The sequence below is a fragment of the Falco peregrinus genome, chromosome 10 (genome assembly GCF_023634155.1).
Source record: "Falco peregrinus isolate bFalPer1 chromosome 10, bFalPer1.pri, whole genome shotgun sequence".
NCBI lineage: Eukaryota > Metazoa > Chordata > Aves > Falconiformes > Falconidae > Falco > Falco peregrinus.
In genome coordinates, this window is record NC_073730.1 from 24,928,864 (window position 1) to 24,951,376 (window position 22,513).

A 22,513-nucleotide genomic window follows, 5' to 3' on the forward strand; every position below is an offset into this window, starting at 1 on the left:
GACAAAGCAAAAAGAAGCAACCTTTTAAATGGAGAAAGAGGAGCGTTGAGCTGAGGAAGAAGTACTGCCTCCACACAGTGCACTCCAGAAAGGAAACAATACAAATGGTGACAGCTGCCGGCTTCTCTTGGGAAAACAAAATGGGTGTTGCCACTGACTACTTCTGACCTCCTAACATTGCCTTCTGAGACACTGTGTTTCCCTCTGTCTTCTGCCAGAATCCTAGCACACCGAGGCCAGCCCAATGCACGACATTAGGAGCTGGATAACCAGTGTGTCAGTGAAATCAAGGGTAGGTACAAGCAACATCTGCCACACCTGGCACAAAAAATACTAACCTCTATTGTGTTAGCGGGCACAGGTTTTGTAACTCCTTTATCTTAAAGGATTTATTTACAGGAGTTGCAGAATGTGAACCTAGTTGTGGCAGGCTCTTTAAGTAATGAAGTCATGAAGAGGCCAACCAATTACCCAGACATCCTACGCCAGAACGTAGTACCTTAGCGCTCACAGAACTTAGGTTATGAAAAGAAAATTAAATTCCCATTATCCTGATGGAAACAGTCATTAATCAGGTTCATCAGAGACATTATTCTTGAGGTACAGGTCAGGCTTACTTACACAAGATACTGATCTCTGATTTTGCGGAGCTGAATTAGGTCAGGCTTGATACTATTCATTTTCTTATCAGTCTCCCTGTTGTCCAGAGCTTGTTTCTTCAAATCTTGTTCCAGACGCATTTTACTATCATGGATCTCACCCAGGCGTGATTTTAATTTTTCATAGTTCATCATTATCCTGCAAATAAGTGTAATATTTGAAAGGTGAGGTCAAGCCAGTCCAGAAGGGCTGAACCTTACCAGTAGCACTTACATAAAAGAGCATCACAAGCACTACTGTAACAGCAGCTCCTCCCTTTGACTGCCTCATCTTAACATAATTACTGTAGGAGTGCCAGAAAAGACTTCTTGCCAGAAGGCCTACCACCCTTTTGCATAGTTTGAACCTTCAGTTTACCTTAATCTATTTCCTTCTGGCAGAGATGCAGGAAATAATTATCTCTAGAAGGGTAAGCTAGAACAGATTCCTCCTTCAGTGTCAGATACACTTTTTGGTACATCAATTATGTAATCCCACCATAGGTATCAGTACTAGCAAGATTTCAAATGTAGACTTCATTTACTGATCAAGCACTACCAGGAAGTAATGCTGCCTGTCTCTTCATTTGAGGTTAGTTTGCAGGTTTGGTACAATTCAGGAAAATTACGTATTTCCCCTGTTAATTGATCTTTAGTCAGAATGAAGCACCACAATTGCATAAGATTGTTATGGGTAACTGTTTTCAGTCTAAAAATCTCCTTAAGGTTTACCCTCTAGCGATTCACAAAGCACTGTGTCATTAGGTATTCTGCCTTGCTTCAAAGGCCCTGATACAGCTTTTTCTGCTGGTACCTTCACAGAAGGGCAATTTCAAATTGCCCTTACTGAACTTCTGTTAGATGACCACTACCCACTACCAAATAGCAGCAATTAAATACTGATCATCTTTGAAAATTACCAGAACTGACATTTACCAGACCCAGGTACATTTCACTATTTAGAAGTAAACATTTTTCTGAATTATATTCTGAGCAAATCCAAATAAAAGTGGCATAAGCAAATGAAATTTTTATTTCCTGATCCTTTCCTGGTCCTCACCACAGTATCTCGATTTTCTGAATTTGAGAGAATAATCCAGGGGGCTCCCACCTCTTCTGCCTACAATGCAATTCCTTGGCAGAAGAGGGCTTAACTGAAGGAAGGTTCCGACACGTTGGGGGAAGGTCTCAGAGAAAATAGCGAGTTGGCAAAGTGTTTTATATGATGCAATATTATATACAAGTATTTCATGGGAGTGTCAATGTGGACACTAGTTCTTCCTTGTAAGCAAACACAACTTCAGAGCTTACCGTTCAATTTCTTTGTCATTCCCCTCCCTGCGAAATCGCTCAATGTATTCTTTGCTGTATCGCTCTTGTGAGTGGCACTGTTCCTCAAATATCTTAATAGTTTCATTAAATGCTTCAATTGCTGTCCTCTTCATCTGAATTTCCTATGTGAGGGAAGAGTCCTTCATCATTTGTTCGTGATACAGATGACAATGCAAGACTCAATTATGTTCCCTAAATTGACTGAGATGAACTTTTCTCCCCTCGCAAGCCAAGATGTGATTAATCAGTTTTAAATTTAGTCAAATGGCTGAGTAGAGTCAGGGAAGGCTTACTCCCTGTAAGTCTACCCTCCTCCCCAACATGATGCTCTCTATTAGGCTGAAAACCCCTCAAAATATTTGTCATATTTTCCATTTTACTTTGCAGGAGCACTGCCAAACCTCCTCCCCATATATGAACTATCTTACTTTACAAGAAGCAGTCCATATACTTACTGTATTCACACTTCCTTAATGCATAATATCTGCTATCTGATTTGAACACGACTTCACAAAAAACCTGGACAAACCCCTCTACAATTCTCATTGCAGCACAGAGCAGCTAGAAATACTCAGCAGCCAAGGAAGTCTGCAGTGCAATGCAAAGCTTGTAGGCGATGGCCTTCTCCACCCTACCTTATGCTAGGAAGCTCAGCTTCTCTTTCTTCCTTGCTCCACACGCCATACCTCTAGGACTATCAGCAACAAGTAATACTCACTGTTTCCATCAACTTTGAAACCACCTTGTTCTACTCCACAATTTACTAAGGTTTTTCCTTATATTTTCTGACCTTGGACTGCCTTTATTAGCCATAACAGGTTAAAATAATTTTCTTTACTTTTCAAACAACAATAAAAAGACTTACAGACAGCTGAAGTAGAACTAACCTGTGATGTTCTGGTATATTCTTCATACAATTTGTCGTACTCTTTACTTTTTTCCTGATACTGAGCATGGTATTCTTGAAGCTTTTTACCTACTGCATCTATATTATCTTCTTTCACCAACTGATCCTGTACATACAAAAAGCTATTAAGTCTTGAAGCAAAGCAGCTTTTCCTTAAGAGTATTTGTTTGTCCACTTATGCACATTTGCATTTTACAGCTATTAGCATCATTTTTATAATCAGGTTTCTACACAACACAAACACTGTATCTAATTCCCCTTCCTTCATGCAGTAAGTTCTACAGTTTACAGCCAGTAGGAACTGGAACTATGGGACACTGAAAACCATGCCAAAATACTAAGCTTCCAAAAACACACTACATCTTAGGTCTCGGATATCAATCCCCTATTGGAGAAAGGAAGAAGTGAATTTCTTGGAATCTGAAGTTTAAAGGCAGTGTTGAGTTTTGTTTTGCTTTGGTCCATCCTCCCATAAAAGCTCTGCAGTTCTTTTTCCTTAATGGAAGACAGTATCTTGGGCTACTGAATAAAAAAATACTCTTGAGAAGTTTAGATGGTTATACACAGAGTGAGCAGCTGCATAGCATGTACAAGCCATGCACAAGGCTTCTCAGAGAGGTTCAAGTCTGCTGCATGTCAGGGTTTCACTCCTCTACTAGATTGCTCAGATGGAGACTGGAAACTTGGTAAAATGAAGAAGCTCAAAGGGCTAGACAATTTGAAAGACCCATTATTACGAACACAGTGAAGTCAAATGTGACAACTCACTTTTTTTTCCAGTTTAAAAAAAAATAAAATCAGGCTTCACATAAAAAAACAATTGTATACACATTTTCAATTTTTTTTCTTCTCTGCACTAACAGCTGATGAAGATCATACCTGCTGGTACCGGGACACTGGATACATCAACTTCACATCAAGCTTCGGGTTATACTGAGCAAGAGACTCATTGCGGTAGTGGTTAATCAGTTCCACAACTGAATTAAATGTCAGTGGATCAGAAAAGCCGTATTTTCCATCCCGATGATAGATCTTTATCAATTTATTGTTGCCACCCTTCCTGTAAAGTGGTACAGTCATTTAGAGGTTTTACCGTGTACCTCCTATCCCTCTTCAACACTACTGCAGCTAAGAAAGACACCAGTGAAATTCCTGTGCAAGTGGCTTTGACACTGTACACCTTCATGTGATACTAGCAGATATTAGGTAGTTTAAGAGTCAATACACACAGAATTATCATCAGATATTATTTGAACAGGAGCAAAGCCCAAAGTAAATCTCTTCCTTTGCATTCCTTCTGGAGGCAGCTTACAGTATTTAATACCTAGCTTTGCCAGAAGTTTTGCAAGAGAAAAGGAGGATGCTGAAGGCTGAATAAAGGAACCATATAAAAACCCAAAGCCACAATTTCCTGCAATTTGGGGTCACTGATAGTATATAACTGAGTATACGTTTATACAGCCATTAACAAGTCTTCTGAGTTATGGATGCTAATACAGGATACACAAACCTAAACAAAATCCTTTGAGGATTACAAGACAGTTGTAAGTTTAGGACTTTACATTATCCAGATTTATACATTCTAGTGGTTTCCACAAACATGGCACTTATTTCTTCCTTTTTTCACCTACAGACTGTTTAGACAATATCCCATCCTTCCTGCACTCCCAATCTTCATTCCTAAAGACATCTGCATTCAGCAAAATAACCAAATATGCCAAACCTTAAGTGCACAAGCTGGGAACTTCAAGGGAGAAGTCAAAGCAGAATTTAAACTACACCCTTGGGGTCAAACCTGCCATTAAGACAACAGAAAATCATGGCAAGATCAAATATCTACCATATCATAGTAACTCCCAAAGGTGTGCTACAGAGGCTGTGGCTTATGTGCCTCACTCATTTGCCTCTTAACAACCACTCTTGGGAGCCTGGTAGAGCCAGGCGGCTGGACAGGCTGGGCAAGGCACCAGCAGCTAGTCACATGAGGTCTGCTGCCTAACTGCAGCAGATAGAGCTGGGGCAGCTCTGGGAAGTCTGCCCCTTGCAGGGAATTTTAATGAAGAAAGGAGCACGGCTCCAATTCAATATTTCCTAAATTTTGGATCAGAAAGTGGAAGATACCCTTTTTACAAAGGCACTGCATTCAATTCTCCAGAGCAGCGTGCTGGTAAGATATTTGATATGCTCCCATTAATCAACACCTTAGTTTGTAAGTACCTTTTACTTTAGCAGGTCTGAAACAATGAAGCACTGCTGAGTGGCCCTCCTCCCTGAGTCCCATCTAATCTACAGAGGTCCTTACAGTAGAGTTGAGGGACATGATTCAATGCACAGAACAGAACTATCAGACCTGGCTATTTATTTGCTCATTCTGTGATCTGCAGTACCTTTGGGAACATCTCTCAACTTGAGCCACATCACCTTTACACAGCCACTGCTGTCAATAGTATACCAACTAGTTAGTCAGGGTTTTACTGCATGGACTACAACTGCTCAACACTTACCGTAATGTCAGAGTGTAGTCTCCCTGCATCTTGGTTGATGCATCACGCACCAGGAATGTTCCATCTGGCATGTCTCGTAATTTGTCATTTACTTCTTCCCTGGAGAATGGAAGGGAAGGCAGAATTAGAAGCATTAAAGGCATGATCATCTTTGTCACAGGTGTCAATACTGGGGCCAGTAACACCAACATGCATAAGGAGTTCAGTCTTCAAAATATGAGGCAACCTTCCTTCACGCTCAGGCTCTCCAGTCTTTTAGTCCATCTAAAGCAAGTCAGAACTTGCATCGTTATACTAAAAACTAGCAGCTGCAATCAACTGCCATTCAGGAAGAATTCTCTGTTTAAGCAACCGGAGCAGCTGTGTCTCAGTCTCACAACCTTTCCCTGTAATCTGCTCCGGTTTTAAGGTCCACACTGAAAATGGGTGCCCTTTGAGAAGCCAGTCCTGACCTCTTAAGAAATGGTCTCTAGCATCATAGTCCAAAGGTGTCTGTAGAGTTTAGCAGTTTTAGTCTCAAGAGACTCATTATTGGCTTAACTCTGAGCTTATTTACAGTAGTTTTAAACCACTACAACCTTGCTAGCTTCAGTGCAACTTTTCCTTATTTACAACTGAAGCAAAAGGATACTCAGAGTCCAGAGCTTTAAGCTACATCAAGAAATCTTTCAGTGAAAGTGAGCACCTGTAAGCATTAAGAAAATTATTTCAGCTGAAGAGTTAAGGGTCTTGCCAGGTTTGACCATTTCACCCAGATTACATATCTCACTTTATAACAGCTCCCTCACAAGTTCTCAGAAGCACCAAGCACATTTTAATACAATCATTTGTAAACTGAAGTTTATCAGGTAGCCTCAAAATTATCTGAGTGAGGCAGGAAGCCTACTTGAATCTTACAAAGAAAAATCAACAGTGGCTTTTTTGATCAAATACTAAGGAACAAAAGTATTCTTACAAAATAGCTTAAGTTTTGATCTAGCTACCTGAAAACCATTCTGTTAGTAAAACTGACTCCTATTAAGCATCATATGCGTATCTACTTACTCCTCTCAGAACACTTTACAGGCTGCACCCGCTTAATTCAAATGGCCACCACCTTTTTGAATGGATAGGTATGATCTAAGGGCCTGGGTTTATGCCTCTAAGTTGCATCCTGGAGCTTGTGACAAAATTTTCAGCACAAGTTCTTGACTGAAGAACATGACTCCTGCCCTGACAGCCCACTGCAGTCCATACCTGCTGGCTGTCAAATTAGGGTCATAAACAATTCCATCTTTACATGTGTATATATCACATTTTAACCCAATAAAGCCACTGCAGTATGATTTGTACTGCATTAGCTCCTGCCATCATGTGCATTGTTAACTGAGGAACAAATCCACAGTCAAACTGATATCAGTATCAAACAGTTTTAAACAAACCCTGTCTAGTGGGTTTTGTGATCAGGTTTTGCCACTTTGCTTCAATTTAGAATTAACAGAAAAAATATCATTGCCAAGGCCCTTCAAAAGCAAGATCTATGTGGGTTTGCTTTATAAAGATAAGGGTGGTACAATAAAGATATGAAAACTTTTATTTCCCTTCTCAGAACTTCAATGAACTACTGTGGCAAACACTGTTTTCTTGCCTCTATTTCACAAAGTGTTTCAAAATATAACGTGCACAAGTTTGAGCAATTCCTGATCACACTCTCAGCATGTTCACGCTTCCCCTTACAATCCTAAACTCTTCAGAAGTGCCTTAAGATGACTGGACACTTCAGTTTTTATATACTTAATTGCATGATAGAACTGGCACTTCATTTGCTGAATCTAACCCAAGCCATCTATTTTATTAAGTTCATAGAAAAGGGTTTCCTTGAGAGGTAAAACTTAATTTGGTACGTGTCTGTACCAGCTGCTCAGTATAACTGGTGATGGATAGCATTTGTAAGAGCTATTTTTGTATCACCATGTAAAATAAATTAATACAGATACAATTTTAACCAAACACTGAAGAAGCCAAAATTAAGAACGCAACTCTTATTCTGAGCAAGCCTCCTACTGAATTTTTGCTGAACTGCATGCATCCCAGCATCATACGCTTACAAAACCTGATTAGCTAGCACATTCAGAAACACATTTCTTTTGAGCAAAATAGTTTTTTCTTTTTAAAGACACTGTGTATCTGCAGAAATTTAGAAACTCAAAATAACTGTGTACCAAGACTGGCAATATCTGCACCAGAACAGTACCAACTTAAACACAAGTCCTGAATCCAGTTGAATAACTTTGGTGCTTTGCCAAGTACGGTCCTGAAACATCAATCACCCTCCTGTAAGGTGCTGCCTGAAATGGGCATGTTCTTTTTCTCTTGAATTCTAACAGGCTTATTCTATTTTTAATAACACATATTAACATATTTCAATTAATATATTTTACTAGTATTCTTACCTTGAGATGTCCCCCCAGTACCACTCTGCTTCTTGCAGAGAGAAGCTGGAATTGTCCTTTATTCCATTTGTATTGACTGGCGTCATTGGTTTGGGGGGCTTTGGAGGAAGAGCTGAAAACGAAGAACAAATTAAAAAAAAAAAAAAAAGGTCAACGGGGAAAATTAATCACTAAATCATTAATGAAACATGACAGTGAAGAAGCAAAAGAAAACACGCATCTTGAACCTGGATTTCAAGTTCTCTCAAATAAAATGGAATTCGTAATTTTTAAAGAATTTTTAAGTCAACAGCTGCACTGTGATTCCAGATTTCCTAGTACTCAAACCAAACGTGCTTGAGGGAGCGGAAAGGGAAGGAGTATGAGGAAACATGAGTTTTTGTTAAAAGGAAGACTGGCTCAGTCATGACTACAAGGACAATCACCGCCTAAACCTCCAGACAAGTTACAAAAGTGTATTGTGTTTGAAAGCAACAGCCTGGAGAGCACTCTGCACCACTCCGGTGAAACTCCAGTTGCTCAGGTGTCACCAGTCCTTATACCAACCCGTATGAGCAAATGGGTGAACTCCTCTTCGGAGGGAAAAATGCTACTAGTGGTGGCTGGGCAGTGGTATACCCATCATAGACCCAAGGCTCATGTTTCATACTAGATTTGTCATTTAGGCTCCTGTTAGGAGCAAAAGCCATAATTTCCAACCACTACAGGACATAAGGGTACAAAGGAAGGAGAAAGGGGCTATTAGGTCATTATTAGAGTGCCTGTACCACTTTACATAAATAAAGTGTTTACCACAGGAAAGGGGATGCTACAAATCCCTGAAAGACAGGCAGAACTGCACATTTGTAGGCCTAGTGCATACCTGCTCAGAATGCCCCTAGTCTGAATTCAAGGCAAATAGGCTTTTACTTCTGTTCTCAAAATAGGTTACACAATGTAAGGGCATACAATGCACTGAAGCTCTTTATTTGGTCAGTTTTGCTCAAACAACTTCATCATGGTCTTGAATGTAAGCCCTATATCAGGAGTAATTCAGCAGCCACAGGCATGCTCTTGTATTGGTAGAGACTCGTCTGTCACCAGAAACGCATTACACTATTTTCTTCAAGAAAGATGTCTTCAATGCTGTCCCCTGCTTTGCAGAGGCTGAACACTTCATCAAAAACACTACCATTGAAACTGAGCATTTTTTAGGCATTTCATGAGACTGTGTTTTACCGGGACAGGTCCCATTTGAATTCAGAGTAAGAAAGCAGCGACACACATTGATTTGCTGCTAGCACATTTTCAAGTCAGACCCCGAACATCTGTGCTCCCAGCCCTCTGCCCTAGCCATCAGATTACACAAGCATCAGCAAGCAGGCCCGACACACTGACAACAGCCATCTTTTCAGACACACACAATCCCAGTGTACAAGCAGAAATACAAATAAAGGAAGCAGAAAGAAGATTTTGATCTCTAGCTCCAGTGCCGAATGGTTTAACACTAAGAGGTGTGCTACTTGGCACCATCCATCTACTCACCTCCGAGCCACACCTCCCACATTAAAGAAGAGAAAACAGTGTTCCAACTGCAGTTCCAAATACCATTTCATGTTGAATATCCAACACAGTAACTTCACTGTTCTCAGACAAACCAGTAGATACTTTAATCGAGCCAATCTAAACTAAATCTGAACCTTGACCCAGACGTTTGCACCCTGGGGTTGCTGACCAAACACCTGATTCAGATAGCAGCATTCATTCTGCGGGACTGAGCATTAAACCATAACATACAGGTTCTTTTTATGGGGTGAACTGGGAACTTTCAGGTGTGCACATATCTTGTGAGGCAATAACAGGTCTTGTTATAAAAGGAAGGTGAAAACCTTTGGATTCAGCGCAGTAGCTTCCTGCTTAGGAAGCTTTAGTTATTCCTAGCCCAACTACTACAGCTGTTTGTATAGCACCTAAGTATTTGTACAAAGCACCATTGAGTCAGCCACTGTTCTAACCCTACTTTGCTTAGAACTCCCACCCTACTTTTGCAGGGTCAGAGGAGCATATATCCAGGCTAAGCCTGTAGAGTTAATTGTATTTACCATGCCCTGCGCTGTTCCATCTCCCCCAGTCAGAGTTACCAAATTAGAAAATGTCTGCGGATCCTCCCCACCTCCCATCTGAGGCTGTGCCACCCCACGTACTCTAAGCAAGCGACAGGACAGACACAGTGGCTCCCAGCCTCCTCAGTGTCTGCAAATAGTAGCAAATCTGAGTTCAGAAACCCTGAAGATGTTCTGATCTACTCCAGTATCTTTTGTAGATTCCAAAGTCATCAACAAGCGCATGAAGATTCATGTAAAAAGCATACAACAGCATGGAGAAAACTATACAGAAAACTATGCAGGCACTGGAAATTATTTCACTGGGTCCTGCAAGTTAAGGCTTGGACATACCAAAAACTTCAAGGCATTATACAGTGTAAAAGCCTGTTTTACGCTGGTAATAGGGGCTTTCCAGAAGAGGTTTTTAAGTATTCTCTAGAGCACTTGAATAGTTCTCTAGCCCTCCTTGTAAGATTACATCTTGCTCCTTTATATACTGTGGAATTATTTAGCAGCTTTGTTAGGGCTCACTCCAAAGCACTGGGCACAGAAAAGCAAACTAACAAAGACCAGAGAAGTAAGGAACAGGAGTTTGGCATATGGACACAGAGCACTAGACATTACACCAAGTGTCCTCACTACAGGTGGGGGTTTCTCCTTCTTTCCCTCAATAGGCAGGTATCAGTTCTCACAATCAGGGGGGTTGTCTGCAGAACTTCATTCTGCATGAGAAAATTGGAAAGAAATTCTTCCAGGGAGAATAAGGCTTGGACCAGTTCCTGTAAAACCTGACTCATGGAAGCTAGTCCTCTTCACAATAGACTTTTGAAAAATGCTTTTTAATGGCTTGCACATTTTAAAAATACAAAAGTATTTGCAAGGGTGGATCCTGTTTCCAGTGAGCTAAGGATCTAATTCTTTACTTTCAGTACTTTGAGCCATAATAGATTTTCCCTGTATTTGATACAGAACCAGGCCTTTGCTATTGCTTTACCCAGCAGACCAACATGCCCATCCATTTCTGTGTTTCTTGGCTACCCTCTCAGCCCACTGTACAAATGGAAAACTGAGCACAGAGGTAGTTTAAACCCTACGGCCCAGAACCTGCGACAATACAGGGGGAGCAGTTTGCAATAGCATGGCAAGTCTATTCTAACAGAGCAGCATCCACCCTACTACTGCTCTCATAATACTGGCCCAATGGGTTGCTAGAAGAGGCATCCTAGAATAGGTTTTACAACTACCTAGGCAGCACTAACTGCCCTGCTAGGAGAAATCCTATGATGTTTCTACAAGAAGCTACAGAGAGCCTTGAAGAGTCTACAGATTTTGATTATTTTTTTTTTTAAAAATCCAGCTTTATATACCTTTTTTGACAAACGTTATAGGAAGCCAAAATCCTACAGTAAAGTAAAATAAGGCTGGCTTGAAATCAACAGAAATGCTTTCAAGAGCAGCCGTGTTTGTTTCCATATCACTGTATCCAATTCTGATTTAGCCACAGGCGCAATCTTACTTTCTCTCAAAACAAGCTCTGATTAGAGCTAACAATCCTGATTGCTTCTTGCCTCCTTCTTCCTGGGACAGAGAGAACATTGATCATAAGTGATTAACAGCACAATGGATCTATCCATTCTAATAAACTTGCTGTTAGCACCAGATACACAAGAATCCTTCCCCTACCATGCCTCCGGGACAGCTTTATGGCACAGATCTTTCCAAAACTCAAAGGGCAACAGCTCAGCTGGACCCTTCCAATCCCACATCAGTGCGTTCCCAGCACCAGGTTCAGCCCTCAGTGACTGCCTGGCATGCAGCAATGAGAGCAGACTGGCTCTCCCTCATCCACTAGTAGATATCTCCTTTTTCTTTCTTTAGCAATTCTAGCCTCCTCTTTCTAGCTTCCCCAAGCAGCCTGGCTTGAGCTAAATCCCAATCCCAGATCAAAGTCACTTAGGAGGGAAATAAAAAAAGAGCTGGTGACCGAGCGGAGGCAACGGCAGCCAATGTGGGCCAGGGCTGCCATCAGATGTTGCTGACGTCAGGGCCCAGAAGGATGCTGTGCTGGCTCCGGCAGGTAGCTTCAGCCCAGCTTCTCCGCAGAGCTGTAGCGCAGGTCCTTAGAGAGAAAAGTCTATTGACTAAGCTTTCCTAAGGTAATGTTTTGATGCTTTGACTGCATAAAATTGCTTTTTAAAAAGACTGTTCAAGATTTAACTGACTTGAATCCCCGAAATTCAAACCACCTCCAACATCAAGACAACCAAGAAAGCCGGCAAGTTTAGCACTGTTGTATTTTTAATTTTTTTTTTAATTAAAGTTCCTTGTAGAAAATAGTAGGCTATATTAATCCCTAATTTAACTTCAAAGTACACTGTGGCTTCCATGAGATATTTTCCCAGTCAGGTTTTGATTCAAAAATGTCTAAAGTTTACATGATCTAAGAGCCACCGAGCCCTATGTGTGAGGGTTTTCAACAGCAATAACTCAAGAGGAGCAAAAAAAGAAGAATGCCTTGGGTCTCTAAGTGCTCCATCCCACACAGCATTCAGTCAAGCAGCCCGTGTCATCTCTGGCCGCAGTATTTGCATACAAGATAAACACGCCAGTTAATTAAACTCTAATTCACAGTTTTAAGGCAGATGCCACTTAGTCTAAGAATGGCTCCATAACTTTTCTTCCAGTATTTTCCAAAAGCTGCAGGCCAGATACTTAAAAGCATAGCAGGTTTAAATGCAGCATTAACTCTATTTTACTGTTACAAATAATCACAACTACCAAGCACTCTGATAAAGTCAATTTCAAGTCACTCAGCACTTCCATGAGCTTGTCTACTAGCCTTCTTTCTGATGCTTTGAATCTACTCTGCCTCCACGTTGTAACAAGCAAAAAACAGATCTGAGGATTTCTGAAATAGTTACCCAGCTTCAAAAAGGCTGACGTACAGTAGATACCCTACAAACTGTAATATAAAGCTCTAGAAAGTGTCATTACTATGGAAACATGCAAGTAATCCACAGTTAGGCCAGCTAACATTTTAATGACAGTCCTTAAGGACAGAAGGGTTTTCCCTTTGGAGGTATAGATGAAGACTTGGAATGAAAATGTAGGCTAGTTTTTTGCAAAAATAAAAAAACTCCCCAATCTTTTAACTGCTCTCTGTAGTCTTATTCAATTTCTCAAACACTTTTGTCAATTTCTTGAACACTTTTAAGGCAAAGCCTCACAATCTTTCCCTCCCTCAACAGTCCTGTACTTGTCACTGCTGCACAAGATGCCCTCAAGATACCCGAGAACAAAGCATATGCTGAACAAAGGTGCTTTTTGCGCACCATTTCCATGAAATTGTGTACTACATGTGCAAGTCAGAGCAGTAAGGCACCACGCTTTTGCAGAGATTTTCCAGCTGACAAAGAGGAGGGTCGTGCGCACCTGCTGACAGCAGTTCATTCCCCGCCGCTGCCAGGTAAATTATCTTGGCAGCTCCACATCTCAGCTCCTCAGTTCTCTTGCCAAGACCCCTTTCACAAAGTACTGAGCGCCAGTGCCCTTCGAAGCTGCCCTTCCTCAAAGGGCAGCTAACACGCACTGAGAACTCCTCGAGGGATGGTGAAGGAAGCTACTCAATCGCATTATTGCTGGCCACAGAACCTCAGGCATGCTCACATTTTCGCTCTCCTCCCCCAAAACAGGCGAGGTGCCAAAGAGCAAGACATTCAAAGAATTGAAGTCTTTCAATATCTCATTACAGAAAACAGCAGACAAGTTGGCACAAAGCCAGGCAGACTTCCAATGAAAACACTCCCATTATAGCTTTGCTTGTGTTTCCATGAACTTTCATAAAAACCAACACCTTTCAGAAATATTTCAGTTTTGATTAATTGGCTTTTTTTGATAAAGATCTGTTTTGTTTGAAAACTCCCCAGCTATCCAGTCCTCTCGCACACCTCCCAACCACTGTTTCACCTCCTGCAGCCTGCCAGATTTCTGCGACACTCTGTTCTTCACAAACATCCACAGCTCCTGCACAGGTTAAAGATTACCTGCTATGAGACACCTGCAGAATGGTGGACAACAAGAGTGTGTGAAGGGGCAGCTGGCTCAAATTCAGGCTTCTTCTGGGCATTTCACAAGCACCCCTCACTACTTTGCAAGGCTGAGATGTATGGGCTGAGATGGAAGAAATGGAAGATGCTTGCTGTCAGACAGATGACACTGGGATCTTTGACTACTGTATTATAAAGTAATTCCATCCTTTGCATGAAGTTGCAAAGCCAAAACCCCTCAACTTCCCAAATATTTTCACTGCTTGATGAACAAGTTTTGCTTTCAACCCAGACCACAGCGTAACAACTGCAAGCTACAGCAGTGTCAGAGGTTCCACAATCAACAGGGTTGAGGTAACTGTCCCAAAGTTAACATGAGGAGGATAGAAAGGATAAGGCCTCTTACCTACCAAGCATAATTTGCACACTATAATAAGCTGTGTACATTTATAGAACTTTTGCCATGTTTCATCACTCAGATTGTCAATACCCAGGATCACGTGCTCAGCTCACTTCAAGAAGGAATAGCTTTACCTCCTAGCCATTAGGCCCAGGCTTTTACCAACCCTTTGCATGAAAGTCCATAGCAGACATTCCATTGTCCATTAAAATCTGAAATATTCAGTAAGAACTGTACTCTACAGTATCCAATGTTGGGTCTAGAAGACAATATGACAAATGTAAAATGCAAGGAGCAAGATCATTCTCCTTTTTGTTTTTGAACTAAAGCAGTTCCTCATCTGCCTTCACAGAAGAAATACCACAGCAGGTTTTCTACCCCTCCACAGACATAGTTTTCAAACAGCTATTAAAAAATGTTCTTTGGTCAGTACATGGGAATAGATTTTTGGATAAGAGTAGGGAAAACACGAAATTTAGCATAAGCACAGAGCTACAGCAATCGAGAACAAAGAACCAGCTTTTCATTGTAAAAGATAGAGAATGAAGTCAGGCCAGAGCAGTGACACACTACGGCTAGGAGACCTACGAAAGCCAAAAGAAAAAGCCATTTAAAATAAAAACAGCCCAGGGCCGTTATCCCCAGATATTTCTAAGGCTAACCATCCATCCAGGTGTCAAGTACAAAACTCTTAGGAGAACCAATTCACAGAAATAATCGGTACTACTGAGAAGTTCGGTGCACAAGAGCCTGCTTAAAAAAATTAATACAGCTGTAAATACATGTGACTATTGCTGCTCTAAGCAGCATGCTATTTTGGCTTACCACTTAGCTCTGATCTTTCAGAGCAGTATGTAAAATTGCTCCTCACACAGTACCTGTCCTTGCACTATGTCAAACTATTTTCTAGTTATCAAAGTAGAGATATTTCAACACCACCTAAATTGCTAACAGAGCCATCTAAATCAAGATCAAAAAGGTGCATTTCAAATCAACACTCCAGAAAAAATTTGAAGGTAGAAAGGTATTCAGAGGAAAACATGTTTCATCACACCACATCTTTTCTAATAACCTTGAAGGAAGTTGCACCAAGGCAGAAGTCCCAGCCCATGCAATCCTACGCAGTGCCCTCAAAAGAAGCAGATTCACAGCAGGCATGGCGTAGTCTAGCTAGGCTCAGGCTGCACAGCCACTGCTCATGCTGAGATCTCGAGGTGTAACAAAAGAAATCGAATCAATCTCCTCACTCAAGTACACTGTGATCTTCAAAATATTTTAATGAAATCCACTTTATAGCAGCAGTTTCACTTCTTTCACTGTCCCAAAATTTACCAGTGAGACTGTACTGTACCCTTTGAAATGAAAAGGATCCTAAACATTTCTCTCATTGACTCAAGCTTCCTCATACCCCTTCAAGAGACTACTTTTGGAAAGAGGAGATGAATCAGAGTAAAGATGCCACAAACACCAAAGACTTCTAATCTGAAATTTGGGAGCAGCTCCTCGGAGGGCCAACAATCTAAATTCCCATACAGTCCTCGAGATCACTATACAGGGCAGTGCAGCATGAGTACTGACAGCCTGGGAAATTTAATTGCAATGTACGAATTTAGGTTCTGACAGACAACAGAGCTTACATACATGGTATTCCCAATGAACTTCTCATTCAACTCACCTCTAAAACATTTTCCTGGGGCAGGTGTTAGAATGTAAGCCCTACTGGCCACACTCAAAGAAAAACAAACCCAGTGGGCTGTGTTCCCTCTTTACAGCAATTTTTCTCTAGCTCTGTTGCTGCAGCTCTGGTTTTGTTGTTGAGGGCTGGGGGCTTTTTTTGGGGGGTAGAGGTCAGGGGAGGCACGCAAGGAAGGAGAGAATTCCTTCAGAAGGAGATGATCACGTGTAGCATCAGATCTTGGGTACTACAGAGGCTGAAATTTAGGGTAAGGCTACAGAAGGTAAAAACCCTGGAAAAAATGGCTTATGTGGAATTTTTCTTTCATGGGAAAAAAAAAAGTATCAGAGTAAGCAGTAGCTAATAAAAGGAAATGGGAGGCTTATGTTTGGAAGGCAAAAACTGACCTAAAGTACAAGAGTCCCAAAGCAACACCAAACCAAAACTCAAGTTATTCTGCAGTGAAAGAACAAACAAGATGAAGGGGACACTGATGATTTTCTGATTTGTCCAAAACCCACAAATCTTTGTGCTAAGAAACACGATGTTTTTCAAGCCCTCCCTAAGTAACCATGTGTCAGCTTCAGGGATATTTGATTTTAGAAGTAACATTCCTATGAACTATCATTAAAATAACATTTTTCCAGTTCACAAAAACTGGGAGAGAGTCTGGGTGAGCATTGGAAGCAGTCACAGGTTGAAGCAGCTGAAGTATTTAACCTCCTTTTTCAAAGAGAACTGGATGGAAGGTAGCCATCTCAAGTGTGCCACCGGACTCAAAGCCAGAGAAGAACATAGACCCTGTTCAGCCACAGGAAAGCTTCAGAGCACATTGTGCTTTGGCATCAGGATTCACCAGGCAGCTGGTCGGTGTCCAGCAGGGCAGCTGGGGTCCTTTTTGGAAAGGGCTCTAACAGGCACTTTTCTTCTTTAAACTGTACAAATTCTTATAAAACTCCCTGTATACAGCTACTTTTTCTTCAGAAGAGCTAGAAGAACTTAAGGTAATGGAATATAGTCACTGAAACCTTGCAAAATTTTTGTCTATTGAGTGCAGGAAACAGCAAAGATCAAGGACAATGAAAATCTCTTCTAAAGAGGTAACATCCACTCACATTGTTCGGGGACCCAGCATCAGCTCATACGCTGCAGTTTAGACTATAGAGAAGCAAATTCTTGCTTACTTAGCTATTGTGCAGATTTTAACCTGTCAGAAGAAATGAGATAAAAAGCAGAAGAAAAAAAGGAATTCTGATACATTTCCATAGGGGCATTTAGTACACGAGCAGAGACTGTTCTTTTAAGCATTACTCAGCAACCTACTTTACGAAAATGAGTTTCTAAAAATCAAGCTAAAACACACCTATTGCTTTAATGGGGCCAAAGTTTTACAGCAACCTGTTTCAACACAGCTAACAGGTTTTTTTGACAATAACAAAGCCTAAGCTTTAAGACATACAGGGAATGCTGATAAAAATATACGATATGCTGCTGTTTCCAGTGCTCCCTAGTTCTCTGCCCAAAAAAGTGACTCACTGAACAACCAACATGAGATGATGTAAGGCACCCAGCTCCTTTTAGTTCTGGGCACAGATGTGTATGACCAGCTATACCTCTGTTTTCCCAAGCTATAGAGCAAAGATAAGCCCTAATAGCTTCATTCTGGAATAAGATACCGTGCAGGCAATGGCAAACACAGAAGTCAAGTCTGCTCCTTGGGAGAACAATACTTCCCAAAGGAAACTCTGAGAAGAATCTTCTCCTTTTAAACAGGTGAGGTAGAAGAAAGCAATACAGTGATTAATTCCTGTCAGGTATAGGCATTGTGCAATACACAATTGTCTGGAACAACAATTGCAGAAATAACATTTGCTGCAGGTTTTGCCTTGAAACACATGGTGAAGAGCTTGGTTTCTTCTCAGAATGTTCTCCCATGTTTTAGTTTGCATAAACCTACAGCTTTACAGAACACAGAGCTGAACTCCCTTCAGCAAGCTTTCCCTCCCTAACTATTTCTACATCATCTGAAAGCCTACTGGTAAACAAAAATGTCAGCCTTTTAATGCAGGCTCTCCCATCTCAAGCAAAACATCATTTCACTTTATATTAATGATGCTATTTTTTTGTGTTCACTTATTTAATTGAAAGCTGATGAGTGATATTCTTTAACAGTTAGAACCATCAAAATGAAAACCAAAAGCAAGGAATGCAAAAGCAAGCCTGAAAATGCAATCATAGAAATAAAAAAATGGTCACAGCAGTCATTAAATGACAAGGCCAGTAGAGAAATCTAGGTGTAACAAGAACAGAATATAAGCATTTCACATCACTGTCCCCACAGGACATGAGACTTCAATTCAAACCATTTTCCAGGATATGCGGAATACAAGTGACTGAGCCTTATTTATTACCTGCTCTACCCCAAAACAGCCTAAACAAACTTCCCTTCTGTAATAAGGAAACTCTCAACCCCACCACCTCATTTTTATTTTTTATTAAACATGACTTTCAGCAAGACTTAAATTTGCAACCAAGACAGTTGCTGCTACAGTGCTGCTGTCCTGATTACATGCAGTGGATTTTTGTTTGTTTAAAGACGTGTAAGAGCAGAACTTTTCCTTGATAAGCTTCTGGAGTCAGCTCAGATAAGCTGAAGGACAATACTGACAACGCTATTACAATTTGCATCTGGTCTCCCACTGGAAAACTAGTCAGGCATAGACATGCAGTGTTCACCTACATCTGCCTATTGCATACCACAAACCCCATTTGAGAAGCCACATTCAGTTTCCACTATAACATTGATAATGATACAGCACAACTGGTATCCGAGCAAACACTGCCCTTGAGATCAGAACCCTATGTTTTCCAAATTACAATTATAGTATTGCTCCCCTAAAACAAGGGTTGTCAAATTATATATGGGAAGAAAATAGAAACTATAATGAATAAATACACTTTTTCCCTCGAATACTTGTCTCACTTATACAATGGCAGTGCTGCTTTTGCAAAGCAGACTAAGCAGCCTACAGATTACTGCTGCCCCCCCTTCATTATCAAAAGATTTTACAGCAACAGCATTGTTACAGCCAGTCTCACCACATCAGGCAAGGAAAAGTAATAGTCTTGAAAAAGACAGCTGGCCCAAGTTATAAATGTGGACAGTCATATTTGGACCTAACAGGCTTCAAAAAGGGAGCTTTCATATAGCTTTAGGACAAATGCTTATTCTGTTATCTGCTCCTAAATAGCAAGAGCCCATTCTGCATTAGTAATCCTACTTTAAACTTGGGGTTTTCTTCATAACCCACACAAATGAAACTAACCTCTAATTTGTATTTGAGCCAAATATCTTTGCTGACATCTGTATCTGAAATCCCAGTGGAACACTCTTACTGATTTTCATCCAACTGTGACAAAATGTATTCAGTGATTACACATTTTATCAAAACAACTGGTAATATATCCCAGATCTACAGAGGGAAAGACATTATTCAGTCTTACTAATTAGAAGCGAGGTGATACATAACTGTACTCTAGTATCTTTTGCAGTCAATCCAACATCCCCTGTTCAAAAACTTAACTTCTGGCAGTAACAAGTTTTTGCAGACCTGAACAGATGTTGTTAAATAAAAACTGAACTCAATCTAGTAACCTATTTCCTTGTCTTTTCAGCTAGCAAGACCCACAAGAACAAACAAGTGAGTGAACCCCAAACAGTGTTTCCTAATGCCAGAACCAGCATATAATGCTGTTATGGCCATAATACTCTACATTAACCTTGATTATAAAGTTTAGAAGCTAATATGTTAGCCATATGCAACTGATGGCTCTAGTTTTGTCTTAGAGCACCTAGTATTATATTTGCATGTACAGATACTACTTTATGCCAGTGATACATTTCATTATGCATTTATACATGCAAGCAAAAGGAAAAAGCATTAGGTAACAGGAGTCACCCTGCTGGTTGTCACCACTGTTGCTCCTGTATTAGTTGTACTGCTCTAAGGCATGCTTTGCAAAGCTAGCAGAACCGAATCCCAAGTTACGCTGCTCTATTTAGGAAAACTCTCCTACTACTATGTTTAGGATGGATTAAAAGCTAGCAGAAAGCTTGCAATCCCCTGTTACCTGACCCCTCTCTGCTGGAGTTGGGAAAAACTAATGTGTGAGAGGGGCATCAACTTCATTATTATTTTTGAACTTTTGAGCAAGCCTTCTAGCGGAGGGGCTGCAGGACCTGCCATCCATTTACACCTACAAGCCCGGACAGAAAACACAAGCACACTGATAAGCTGGTGCAGGTGCACTAATGCCTGACAGAAGCTACAGCTGCACTGCAGGCTGCCTGCCATCACAGGATTTTATTTCTGCATTATTACTGGGCAACGCTAAGGTGGGTATTAAGACAGCCTGCCAAGATAAATTAAAGGTCTGCTGGCCCTTAACAAGAAACAGTATCCCCACCCTTGACTTACAGGTTACGGGTGACACGGCACATTATGTTCACCTTGCTTTTGTCTTCTGCCTGAAGTTGAGACACACTAAAATGGAATCATGAGCAATCATGCATGATTTGAGACTCTTGGCTCCTGGTATCACTTGGTGCCCAGTGCTGCAGCATAAAAACCAACCAGGGATCTCTTCACACAAGTTCTGTGAACAAAAGACCGTGCTGCCTCCTTTGGCAGTGGGGACACTCACTGCATATTGTTAGTTTGCATGCTGCTGAGAAAACATATTGCCACCATTCAGCTGCTCAGGAACTCCATCCGCTGTGCGGGGGAATGCTATACTGAAAACCTTCACAAATTTTTGTTGGAAGTGGGCCAAATGGAGTTGTGGTTGTTACCGGGTGCAAATGCAGTGACTTTATCTCAAGGCATGCCGAGCGTTTAAACCTTCCAAATAAATTCCTCTGCACTCCCCTTAGGGATGACCTATCATCCCAGTCCAGAAAATGCTTTCCCACCTCACCTCTGGAGGAGGAAAAAGCAGACCACCACAGCCACACACTCTCTCTCTCTCTTCCCCTCCCTCCTCCTGAAATGTAAAAGTTATAGTTCTACAAAACCAGGACATATACATGGGGATCATCCCATGCATAATTTCCAGCTCTGGCTTTTCTAGCTTAAAAATATGAAAGATACAGTTACTGAACACTTCAGGGATCAGCATGGACCATGCAGAGCCTTGACACCTGACAACAGGGCTTCAATGATGGAAATACTGGCATTATTAATGACAGAAGCACTCCTCCTTAACGTAAACTTTGTAAGGCTGCATGGCTGAATTCCTGCAGAAATACTGGAAAGTCGTTTTCTGACCAGTTCAGTCAGGCCAGCCCCTTCTAGCAGCCTACTCACACTAAACCATGCAAGGGGCATTATTTTTTCTAATAAAACCACCCCACACCAATTGTTTTAAGTCACCTACAAAGGAACTCCGGTTTTTGTTCACTTGATACAAGCAAATAGAAATAGTAACATCATGAGTAGTCAAGATCAAAAGTATTTACAAAAAAGATATCCTTTGAAATTCACAGAAAGATCTGAAAGTGTAACATTTCAGTCAGAAGTAACATCTAAAAATAGGTAGTGTCAGCTATGCAAGAATTTAATGAGTAGTGGCCAGTACCGTGCGTCTGAGAGATCTGTCCAATTTTTAAAGCATCACAGTTACCAGAGGAAGTGAGTACAGGTCCTTGAGATCCAAAAATCTCAGGATGATCACCTCCTCCTTAATTAAAGTACCACATACCTATAGAGGGGGGGGTGGGGGGGGGGGCGGGGGGGGGGGAAGCTCACTGTGCTGAAACAAAGAGACTATAAACCACACTTGGAGATACAAGCCATGATTCCAGCAGACTGAAAAGCACATTTTGAAAGTCTAACAGTACATGCCACACAGAAGATACTACTTAGAAGTACTTACTTGCTATCAATTTCTCTGCAAGCTAATATTTTTTGTGTGTATTTTAATCTACCTTCTGGCTGTATAGATCAGAGACCCAAGAACATAAAGACCCTTCAATTACCTTACTGCTCTCAGCCTGTTAGGCACTTACAGGTATAAATATGGTTTCACCAGTACCCATTTATGTTAATTCATTACCAAAGAAAGACGCAACCTTTTTGCTTTGTAAGCCTTCCCTCACGCTTTGGACACAAAAGAAACTTTCTGTCCCATCTAAAAACTTCAGACAAGTGAGAGAACGCATTTCTGTTTTCAGCACTAGTAATCCCGGGGGGGGGGGGCGGAATAATAATATAATAAAAAAAAAAAAAAAGAGTTGCACCAAACCCTTTTGAACAAGGTTATTAAGCACGCTATCAAAGTAACAGTGCCTCCAGGGATGGATTCCAGCCTGTTCCCAAGTCTTATCCCCCCAGCACCAAAACCCAGCGACAACACACACCTCATCTGTCAATGCTGGAAGAAAGCTGGCAAAAAAAGGGTCTCGGAGACTGTAAAAGCGATTAAACTGGAGCTGAA

General features: G+C 41.1%; 1 protein-coding gene across 3 annotated transcripts in view; it reads right to left on the reverse strand.

Annotated features, from left to right (window-relative positions):
* PIK3R3 (phosphoinositide-3-kinase regulatory subunit 3) overlaps window positions 1-22,513 on the reverse strand; it is an 82,155-nt gene that overhangs the window by 9,503 nt on the left and 50,139 nt on the right. For all 3 annotated transcript variants that reach the window (XM_055815487.1, XM_055815486.1, XM_005238398.4), the window contains 6 exons: window positions 7,814-7,925; window positions 5,382-5,480; window positions 3,757-3,937; window positions 2,858-2,983; window positions 1,950-2,092; window positions 622-798 (listed from right to left, as the gene is read on the reverse strand). In XM_055815487.1, coding sequence (XP_055671462.1) covers window positions 622-798; window positions 1,950-2,092; window positions 2,858-2,983; window positions 3,757-3,937; window positions 5,382-5,480; window positions 7,814-7,925 — 838 coding nt within the window. The remainder of the gene's footprint in view (window positions 1-621; window positions 799-1,949; window positions 2,093-2,857; window positions 2,984-3,756; window positions 3,938-5,381; window positions 5,481-7,813; window positions 7,926-22,513) is intronic.